This window comes from Acipenser ruthenus, chromosome 39, assembly GCF_902713425.1.
Source record: "Acipenser ruthenus chromosome 39, fAciRut3.2 maternal haplotype, whole genome shotgun sequence".
Classification (NCBI taxonomy): domain Eukaryota; kingdom Metazoa; phylum Chordata; class Actinopteri; order Acipenseriformes; family Acipenseridae; genus Acipenser; species Acipenser ruthenus.
In genome coordinates, this window is record NC_081227.1 from 1,282,019 (window position 1) to 1,293,705 (window position 11,687).

Genomic DNA, 11,687 nt, shown 5'->3' on the forward strand with positions numbered 1-11,687 from the left:
AGAAATGGACTGAAAAGGTAGTCTGGGCTGTTTTTTTTAAAAGTGTAGGTGAAAGTTTGGAGGAGAGGACTGTAGATCAGAAAAGGTAGGACAATGTATTTTAAAATCTTACGTACAGTACTGCACCTGTCACAGGTAACACTTTCTTCTGTTAAGATTTGTAATGATTCATGATATTCAATTCAATAAGGCAGTGATGTATTCCAGTCAATCTTTCAGCTACTGATTGAGACCATTGCTACCTGAAGGGAAGAGCGCCCTCTGCTGGGCGATCTTCCCTGGGGATGGGTAAGGTTAGGCAGGCCTATGTCAGGTGCGACAGGGTGTATGTCAATGACTTCCAAGAGGGCTGAATATACATATTGAGGGATATGACAAGGCTTTAGGACCCAGGGGAGCATGAGAGTCGGATGGCCTGCCCTCAATGGTGGAGCCTCTATTGGGCTTCATGTCCATAATTGTTAAGGGCAGAATCCAGGGAGATTGATGGGGGTCAGTCTCACCTGGCAAGCAGTGAATTAATTATTGATTAATAATCCCCGGGAGGAGATGGTATTCAAACTGCAGCTTTTCAACGTGTAGTTGTGAGAGAATGAGTGCAGGAATGGGAAGCCAGATGGCTGCTGGGAACCTTAAAAAGGTAAGACGTGTGTGTGTGGAAACAGGGGGTTTGGTTTGTTTTGGTCTGGGTTATGCTTCTGTTTTGTTTGTGTTGGGTAAGGGTCTAGCTCTCCCCAGGCAGTTAGATTGCAAGGATAACCAGTACCCACGTTCAGTTTCAGACTTTCAAGTCCAGCGTTTGTTTTGTTCTTTTCATTTTGTGAAATTCTTGCATTTAAAGGGCCAGTGGCCTTATTTAATAAATGCAGTAATTAAATGATACCCTACAATGGAATACTGCTATCAACTGAAGACACTGTTGGCATAAAAATACAGCAATTAACATCCTTTATCTTTAAAAGCCAAAAGACAGCATCTGTGTCTGAAACAAGGACTTTCCTAATTAAGATAATCTCTGGCGCACAATGAATGAATACATTAGAATCAGATCTGAGGAATATTTGCTACTTTACAGTCCCTTCATGGCCTCATCCAAGGGCAAAGATATTTTTTTTCGTATGGTAGCTGTGATCCTTGATTACACACGATACAGTCACTTTATTAACCAGAGTCACAAGATAGGCTATCAGTATCTAAGACCTAAAGTGGTTAGCTTGGTGTTACGCCGTCTATATTTTCCTAACATTACAAATTCTGAAGTGATTTTTACGCAGTGCGCTGAAGCCCATAAGCGAAGCAGTGTGCACTGAGGCCTGTGCAACACTAATATGCTTCCCCACCTCACATGCAAATCATTGTTCCTTCTTCTAAGTTTCATTTTCCAGCCTTTTCCATTTGACTCTGGGGACGTCCATTTATCCTGCCACCACACTGTAGATTCACTGCCTATACAGCAGGTATTCGGGTCGTACCTGAAACAGGAAATTTATTGGACTTCAAGTGGTGTCAGGAGGGATCCTAATACCTACTGCACAGGAAGTGTATCTATGGTGTGGTGGCAAGATACTTGTGCTTCATTTAATGTGGAACTATAAACACTCAGTAACTGAAAGTCATTGGTTGTAATCCAAGCCACTGGTGCATGAATTTGAATAGTGCAGCTTTTTATAAATGCTGGCGATTCCGATGGACTGTGATGGTATCAAGAGTTAGCTTCAGTTAGGTTCGCCATCACACTGCAGAGTGGAGTTTATACTTTGACATTTGAAGCTTGGGTTTCTGCTGTTTAGACCACTTTAACACATTAAGATAACATGTCTCCGCACTTACTGCTTCTATTATTGATGAGTGTTAGAAATAATTATTTAAACAAAGTGATGTCACACCTCCATTAAAAACAACAGCAGTTGATTTGGGGTCGGGTGTTTAAGTGGGACGTGCATGCCTTCAAACTGTCAGTCTCGGGCTAAGTCCCCAAGTCTTGATCAATGCGTATAATAGCTGTGGTTTGCTGAGTCACTTGAAATTATGAGGGCTTGGTTTCTTTCACAGGGGCGTTTCTCCTTTGTTGGAAAGGAGTCTCATTGATTGAACTGGAATCAATGGTCCCATGTACTGTCTCTTTTTTTTCTTTTTTAACTATACACTTTAATGATGCCATTTATTTAATCATTGCAAACCCGATGAGTGCCTTTTCAGCAAGCTAAAATCATTAGGACAAGTGCATTCGTGTCAGTCCTGATGCCAGAAGAAATGAAGACCCCATCAGTGATGAATACCAAGCTCTTACTCTGTATAGGGCTTTACTCAATATTAGCCTCTATTCAATTGAATAACCCCAAAAGTTCTGTGGTGGTAACCAGAGTAATGCACCAGGTGCTGTCCATGGTTATGATGTAAAAGCAGCACACACGATATGCACACGCAGTGCAATATGCTTTATTTTGGGTAATGTTTAATAGTAGTTTCTGTCTACAAAATCAGTTTATGCAATTTAAAAATAATGCATTGTGTGAAAGGTGTTTCATCTTATAAGATGTTGTTTTGCACAGCATGAGCAGATAGAACCCAAACTGCACACAGTCTCCTACGATAAGAGACATGCATACACACAAAGTATTAACTTGTATAACACGACAAACTGCACACAGTCTCCTACGATAAGAGACATGCATACACACAAAGTATTAACTTGTATAACACAACAAACTGCACACAGTCTCCTACGATAAGAGACATGCATACACACAAAGTATTAACTTGTATAACATGACAAACTGCACACAGTCTCCTACGATAAGAGACACCCATACACACAAAGTATTAACTTGTATAACACAACAAACTGCACACAGTCTCCTACGATAAGAGACATGCATACACACAAAGTATTAACTTGTATAACAGGAATGGAGCTACAGTGGGTAAAACTACCTTTTATTTCTATACAAATACAATACTGTACATAGAATCACAAACAGTGTTAGTTACATAACTACTGTACATACAAAACAAAATCAAAGCTGTTGGTCGAGTACAGATTGTCAGTAAGCTACAAACATGATTTCCCAGACTTAACAGCGTCTGCGCCAGTGTGAGCAACGATCGTGTCAGAACATCGGGAAAGGACACTGGCTGTTTTAGGGCTGTCCTGGGGTATTTCTGTGTTGTGTTACGTTATTGGTAAGTTAGTTGTGTTATTACAGGAAATATCAACTGCTTGTCACCAGTTATTATAAAAGGTATAACGCACTTTTTAAACCAGACTCTACCTGTCACTCAGCATACTGCCATACAGACCACAGAGTGCCCAGCGTGATGCTGTATGCAAGCACTGCCACCAGGTAGACCCGGAACAGCAGCACGTCCAAAACGTAGCCCACTTGCAGCCACTCTTTGGCGATGTCTCGGTACTCGTCCCGTTTCTCCAGGTACTGGCGGATGAAGGAGATCTCGTGGAGGATGCTGTCAACGACAGGTGTGTTTTCTCTTAAAGGCAGAGCCATCCCCATGGGCTTCTCGCGGTGTTTGGGGTTCTCGCAACAAAGGAAGTTCAATTTATCTGACGAAACAAAAAGAGTGTTAGAAGCAGCCAACGCTGCAATCCCCAGGATGATCCGAGGCTTTCATGAGAGACTGTGAGCGTGCCTGAAACCACCTCCACAGTCCCTGTTAACTCTGGCTGTTTAAAATGTGCAGCAGTCTATCTTTTGTACAGGTAGATGCACTAGGTAGATGTAAAATGGAACAATCCAGTGAAATTGCTTGGTTACCGAGGGAATATCTGCACTTGGCCATCACCAGTAAACATGACCCAAGGTGCGTGGCTGTAGTGACATGTTTAGCTGTATAACTGCATGGTTGAGGGTATATTTACATGGCTCTTTGTACAGTCGCTGTGTTATGAATGAATGGCTAGCTGTGCTCCAATTGGCTAAATCAACTATGAGTTTTGTTTCAAGTGAAATTCCTCTCTACTGCAGATTCTAGACACCTCTATCATGCCAAGAATGAGCTAATTTGAGCTGAATGTATAACTGGTAGAAAACTGTGAAAGCACCTCCACTGTTGAACATTTCGTTCCATTTATAGCACTAACACCTATAGGCTGCGATGATGTTTTAATGTACAGGTACTTGTCAGTGGTGGGGTTCACTTGAGGTAAGAGATGGAACTCCTACCTGAATTGATATTGTTCTCCTTGTACTGGGTCACATCTACCTCTTTGGGATGCAGGGGTCCAAACTTGTGCTTGTTGCGAATGCAGAACAGTACAGTGGCTCTCTCCAACACCAGGTATTTCACCCACTCTGGAACATGAGGCTGCAGATCCTGCTTATGCACCAGACGAACGATCAATATGGTCTCCGTCAGACTGATCACCAGAAGGGCCATGCACACCACAAAATACACCCCTGCACACAGGAGGGGAGGGGAGGGGACAAAGCAATGAGGCTCAAAACCAAACCTGAAACTGCTGCACTTGATTCTGTATTAATGCAAAGATTCTAGAACATCTTGACACACCCCTCTGGAACACCCAAAACACTCCATGCAAGACAGAAATCTATCTAATCGCAGGCACAGACCAGTTTTTATAAAAAGAGGGGCTGAAAAAAAATTCTAACCTTAAAATTAACAGAAAAATGCCCTTCCCTGAACTAAAGATAATTTATAATATACTCTATAAATTGACAACTGTGCTGTTAATACTAAGAAGTCTTTACAAAAATCTTTTTTTGTTAATTGAGGACATCTTTATATGAATCTGAGCATTTTTTTAAAAATCAAGCCTTTAACCAAGTAACCCTAAACGGCTTTACTGTCCTGATTAAATAAAACACTAATGGTGAAACTTTTAAGAAACCAAAGTCGGACTCAAACCTTCATCAGTTCAAAAGCTACTTCACACAAAGCCCAGGTTCCCTTCCGGTTCACTCTGTCCATCCCTTGCCATCTATTACTCTGTTTTAATAGAAGGATTTCACTGTAGCACTATACCCATCACTGCGGTGCACCCTTCACTAGCTGTACCTATGAGGGGAGTCCCGATGGCTGTAGCTGGCAGTGTGTCGGACACGATAATGAGGAAGACAGAGTAGCCCAGCAGAAGGGTGATTTTAAAGGAGACTCTCTCTCCACTGTCGGGGGGCAGGAAGAACCCCACAATATCCATCACCATCAGAAAAATACTAGGCAGCAGTAAGCTTACAGTGTAAAACAAGGGTCTCCGTCTGATCACAACCTGGAACAGAAACACAGCATCTCAAAGCAGAGGAACAGCCAGGAGCAAAGCATCACAGGCAATCGGTTATACACCACAGCAAGATCGGAAAGCCGTGGAGGAAACGCGAAATACACCTGACCAAAATCAAAAGGGTTTTTTTTTTTTTTTTGGGATGTACACCAACGTTTCAAATTATTTTTAAAAAGCATTTATTTCAGGACATTTCAGACAAAATCCCTTCCCACAGAAAGAAAAATACTGCACTGTGTTTGTTTTTCTGTCTACACAGCTGAAGAAGGGCTTTTGTCCAAAATGTCCTGAAATAAGTTATTTTTTTAAAATAATTTAGACCTTTTGTGTACATCTAATAAAAATAAAAACATGCTGTACACTGCAGTTACACCTCCTTTCAAACCTGTAAATATGATCACTTGATTGACAAAAAAAAAAAACTACTATCACAAAAAGTCAATATGACCTTTGACTAAGGAGGTAACCCCTGCATTCATGTCAATCAGCTACCAATACTTCTTAAACCAGGTACATTTAAACCTCCCTTTGCTGCCGTGCTTTGAGTTCACCTCCCCCTAGCCTCCACCTCAAGGTGTGTTGGCAGTGGAGCTTCAGGATACAGTATAAGTGCCAGTAGCCCTGTAGTAAGGCGACATGTCCTACAGGCACAAGCCCCCATGCTGGCCGTACTCACAGAGAACTTCATTTCAGCGTAGTGGTCGTTGCCATCAATACTGAAGGCAGAGTAAGCAGACAGGATATGGAGCAGTTCCCACTCCCCCTGGTTCATGAAAACACTTTTATCAAACATCACCTCCTCGGGGGATCTCAACAGGGAGATGTTGATGTCCTTAACTGTAGGGGAAGGAAAGCCCATCAGATCAGTATGAGAGTGCGGGACTTTGAGCCAGGCTGTTCATACATGCTACCACTGCGTATCTTATCAGTGCAATGACCTCAAAAGAGCAAGTGTAACAAACTACAGCTAGGGCCAAAAGTTTTGCAGCACCCTACAGAATGAATTCATTCTGCTTCATAAAGTCGAATGAAACCTGCTGAATAATGTTACGGTAGCATGTTGAATTGCATACCGCTTTGTAGTTTTCCATATTAAGGCTACCGGTAGACTTTTTTTAATATCATTGTGTAGTTTGCAAAACATTCGGCCACAGCTGTACAGCAAAGCATGCAAACTGAAAACTGAAACTTCATTTTTAAAACGTGTTGTTTTATAACTATAATAACCTTAAATAATGTTTTTTTTTTTCTTTTGACATGAGAGTTATCTCAGCTGTTTCTATAAGTCTCGTCTGTCAGGAGAGGCTGAGGTAAGGCAAGGCTCTTACTCGTGTGGAGCCAGCTCGTGAAAGTGAGGGAGCAGTTCTGCACATCGAAGGGGAAGTTGTATATATCCAGGCTGCAGGCAGTGACCACCTGGATCGGCTTGTAGTTCCGAACTTCCCCATCATTCCCCACGTAAACATAAGGGATATCAGGGGACTTCCCCACATCAACACTGGAAAAAAACAAAGGGCTGCTTATTACAGCTTTTCATAGCTATCAAACACCCCTAAAAAACAAAGGGCTGCTTAGTACAGCTTTTCATAGCTATCAAACACCCCTAAAAAAACAAAGGGCTGCTTATTACAGCTTTTCATAGCTATCAAACACCCCTAAAAGAAACAGCAGAGAATACGCTTCTTGTGTTCACTAACCCATCGTCCTCTTTGAAGTTAAAGGTATTTTGCTACAATACGTTGCGGTGGCTTTTTCAGGTTGAAGATGGTTCTTATTTTGTATTTGCAGACATGGCAGAGGATGCCTGTAATGTCATTGCTATGCTTGTTAGGACCAACAATAAGTAAGGTTTTAAAATCTATTTTCTCATAAGCCCCCTGTTTACTATGATTCCCAGCTGTGCTGTTATTTGATTTGAACAGTCATTGACTTTTCTGACAGTACCAGAAAGAGCTGTTCAGTTCACTTTTTTGGACAGTTAAGAAAAATAATTTGATTATCTAAAAAAAAAAGCCTAAAAACTCACACAGAAAATAGGAATAAATAAACACAGAATTAAACCTGGTACCATTAAAATCAGTAACATTGCATAAAAAGAATCCAAGATACTTACAACTCGTTGATGAGTATATCTGGAACCCACAGATTGTTAGTCAGGATAGAGATCTGCTTGACATCATCAAAGTCCTTCGGATCCCAGACTAGGAATTCATCTTTCCATTGCTGTGCAGGTATAAAGAATGTTATTCCACTTATAAACGTGGTGCTCATGTAAAGTATACCGTTGTATTTAAAAGCACATACAGTAAAAACAGAAGAAAGGTTTGGGCACAAAAAGAGGTTGTTATATGCTCTTAGTTATTAAATAAATTAGCCTTTGCTGCCCACCTCTGTTTGTTCTTAGTGCTGTATCACAACACCAGATATTACATGTTAATAAATATATTTATGTATCTCCTTTTTGTGTGTGTCAAACAGATCTTGCGATGGCATGATTAACACCTCCATAGCTTGAAACACTCCGATATTCGGTAGTACTTTTCGTTTCCACAGGAAGTCTTTGTAATGTATTTTTGGTTTTGTGTGATGGCCAGGTTAGATGAATGAAATATCCTCTTATGGTACATGCTACGTGTCTGCTTGGAAAGGAAATCATTTGAATGGGTTCCATCGCTGCTTATTAGATCAATCATCCTTCCATCTATATAGAATACAGAGCCAAGTGCTATACAGTTGAAATCTGAGCACACACCTGCCGGTACCAAATGTAGGTTGTTAAAACTTGATTTTTCTCATCCTGTAGTCAAACATATGAGACAAAGAAAAGGGCAATGCAGTTATGAGTAAAGGTTTAAAATACGTAATGTTAGCAGGATATATATATATATATATATATATATATATATATATATATATATATATATATAAGTTTAATCTTGCTATTTTTTGCATTTATATTTTACAGTTCTCCTTTACAAAACCACTGTCATTTTTAAGTATTATTTATTTTAACAAAAGGTAACATTTAATACATTTATTGTATAAAATGTAATTTATTTTATCAGTACATCAACACTCTTAAGAACACTATTGGAGATTCTTAGAGTCAGTTATTTGCAGTAAAATGATACGCCAAATAATTATTAGGCCATTTATTTCTAAAAGTAATAAACATTGATAACACTTTACATTAAGTGTCTCTAATTACTGTGTATCTACATCGTAGTTACTTAGTAAATACATGTCTACTTACACATAATTACAATGTTATTATGTATAGTTAAAATGTACTTAACGTATAGATCTTTTTGCACCATATATGCAAGGACACAATTGTATGAGAAAGGGGATAGGGTTAGGATTAGGGTTATATCATGCAAAAAAATGTACACATTACGAACATTGTATCTATGCATGATAACATTGTAATCATGTGTAAGTACGCATGTATTTACTAAGTAACTATGTAAATACACCAGTAATTAGAGACTCAATAAAGAATGTTACCAAAGCATGCTAATGAGGATTTGAAAGGCTTTGAGAATGTAGTCCTGAAAACTATGTAAAAGCAAACGTGCGGCCCCTTACCACACTTAGAATCGCGTAGATCATTAAATCAATGGAAACTGTAGTGGGAGTTCTCCAGTCTCGTACAGGGCGTACACCCCGCTTGTAACCCGTCAACAGATAATCGGCGAGACGAACCAGGGTGGAATTCGCAAAGCGGCTGGGGTTAGTGGTTAATCGGCGGGCTGCTGGGAGAATGGAAATAAAGACCTCGGTGTAGTGTGCTTGTGGCTATACTTTATAATGGATAAAGAGTCAAAAAAAACAACCACCAAATCGTGTAGGTAAAAATGAATTATACCATATGAAGCCACGGATTCTAAATATGTGTACAGCAACTCTTAAACACCACTTAATACAGATCTAACTCTACCTTACACTAAAATATAAATAACAAACTGACAGATTTATTTCTCAGTTTGAAATGCCAAGGTTTGCAACCGAACATTGCTTTTTGTAATGCAAATGAAGCCATCCATGTTGAACAGCAACATAATGCAAAAAGGGCAGCACCGTCACACTAAAGGTCACATCACTTTGTATTTTACAACTATTGAACAGTAGCTTAGAAATGGGTTACTATATATTAGCTATCCATTTAAAAAAACATCTGAAAAAAAGTTGAAATAAAGCAAGAGATCATTTTTCAGTTTCTGCCTTGTCATTGTAATGGATAATTGCGGCACAATTGTTATTGCTGCACATACAGAGGTTACGAATGCATAACAATAAAGTATTCAACTCATCAGCAAATATACAACACAGGATTAAATGTCATACTGTACAGCACAATTTGCATGATATGTAACAGATGTAATTGTACAAGCATGTGTATCAATCAGGTTTAAACATGCAATACAGAAACAACAACAACAACAACAATAATAATAATAATAATAATAATAATAATAATAATAATAATAATAATAATAATAATAATAATAATAATCTTCATACCTTCATTTGATCTCGCTGTGCTGAGCACTAGCACGCCGAGCGCTATCCAGAGTGCTGAAGCGCTCATTTTGCGTTGGAGGGGATAGTTTCGAGTTGCAGTCTGGGTTGCTGTTAACGCGCTGTGCAATGTAAATGACTTCAGCCTGCCAGATTGTCTTCATTGGAGTGCCCCCAAACACAACTACAGCCTTTCGGATTCAGCTCGCTTTGCAGTTTCCAGTTTTAAAACAATTAATGAATCTCGTAATCAAGCCCGCCTGCCTCAGGTTTCAGGTTAGACGATTAACGAACACATTGCTTATGCCGATGTACTGATCACCCTCGTACTTTGCTGGTATATAAGAACAGATGCGAGTTAAGTGAATGATCATGATACAATGCCCAGTGAAACAAACGACCCCCAGGTGCTTTTGGACTCACTGAAATTACAGACGTGACCGTCGATACGTTTTCTCTTTCATCTGTTTAATTCAATTAGTTATAGTTGCTTTATTTGTTTATCTTGAACAAAAGATTTTAAGGTTTGTCATAGAATTAAATGTTTTTTTCTTCCCGTGGGTATTGTATATTCCCATTGGCTATGTAACATAACATGACTTTCTCCGTTTAAAAATACGAGCCATTTTAATTCGGTGTCTATCTGTCGATTTAATACGTACAACACACTAAAAAAAAAAAGAAAAAAAAAAAAATTACCAGTCCCCAATTAGACAAAAAAACTTTCATTATGAATTCTAACGATTCAAGCACTTTATTCAAAATCCACTTTAAATAGGGGTGAGTTAATCTAATAAAATCCTGTAGGAACTAACATTGCATGAATCCGAGGGAAACATGTAGGACTATTCGTGATTAATGTTGGGGTTAAATATTAATTATTGTTTCAACTAATTAATTAATAAAAAAATGCATTTTTTTAATAGACAGGTATAAAATATTTCACAGTATCTAACTCCAATACAGATGAGAAATTATTTAATTTCTAACATGTTGTTTCTATTAGGCTATGATCTAGAATTTAAAGACCAATACAAGTATAGCGAATGTCTCCTGTTGACTTAATGCACGGGATTGACGGCGCTTTTAAAGAAAACTAGGGGAAAATGGTGGTAAATAATTCTAACAGCTCGGAAAGCTGTTTTAAAAAAAGTCACATCTAGAGCTAAATTTCTGTCCTGGTAGTAGACTATAATACGGGTTTAAATATGATGCACAATCAATACTTGTACTCAACTTCATGGCGCTAAGGCCAATAATAAGATTAAAAAGGACAGCAAGTGTTCCATTACATGGACTCAATATTTATCACATCTCAGCCTCCATACTACAGTTTATCCCTGGAATCTGCCTAACAGATGCAATGGGAGGCAATTAAAAACCCCAGTAATTGAAGCACAGCGTTTCTGCAAGGCAGTAATTACATTACCTTGAAACAAAACCCCAGCAAGCATTCAGAGCAACGCTGAGATTAGTTCAATCTCTTGATTGACTCGGCTGACTCGATGACATTTGTGGCAGGGAAATAAAAAACGGCTAAATGTTGCCAAATTGAATTTATCAATTTTATTAGTTGACGGGAAGTATCTCTTGGCGTAATTGAGAAGCACATAATTGATAATAAGTTGCAAGGATATCGAGTTGTCGTAATGAAAGCACACGGTAATAAATGCGGTGAAATATTGCTACATCTAATCGCTGACCTTTTGAACTTTGTTTTTTATTTCACTATAATTAAATCAACTTCAGCTGCTAGAACTTACTAATGGGCAGTGACAGATTGGAAGAAGGAACGACAGAGAGGGTCGGCCCTTAAAGTTTCCTGCGGTACACAAGTGCTGTTCACTCAAAGGCTAAGAAGACTTTAAACGCTCATCCCGTTTGTATAACACTTCAGGTCAAACTGCAC

At 39.0% G+C, this 11,687-nt stretch overlaps 1 protein-coding gene across 4 annotated transcripts; it reads right to left on the reverse strand.

The window, feature by feature from the left end:
- Window positions 1–2,916: 2,916 nt before the first annotated feature.
- LOC117397266 (5-hydroxytryptamine receptor 3A-like) lies at window positions 2,917–11,300 on the reverse strand. Of its 4 annotated transcripts, XM_059009773.1 has the most exons (10): window positions 11,208–11,300; window positions 9,782–10,112; window positions 8,846–9,012; window positions 8,010–8,054; window positions 7,371–7,480; window positions 6,586–6,755; window positions 5,934–6,094; window positions 5,035–5,245; window positions 4,182–4,415; window positions 2,917–3,562 (listed from the first exon to the last, which is right to left on the reverse strand). In XM_059009773.1, exons 2-10 carry the CDS (start codon window positions 9,846–9,848, stop codon window positions 3,276–3,278), a joined length of 1,452 nt encoding a protein of 483 aa, XP_058865756.1. In that variant the 5' UTR covers window positions 9,849–10,112; window positions 11,208–11,300; the 3' UTR covers window positions 2,917–3,275. The 4 variants fall into 4 exon arrangements, with proteins under 4 accessions (XP_058865756.1, XP_058865757.1, XP_033851990.2 ...); XM_059009774.1 differs by lacking the exon at window positions 11,208–11,300 and having other exon boundaries at window positions 8,846–9,009; window positions 9,782–11,199; XM_033996099.3 differs by lacking the exon at window positions 11,208–11,300 and having other exon boundaries at window positions 9,782–11,199.
- Between the last annotated feature and the right edge of the window lie 387 nt (window positions 11,301–11,687).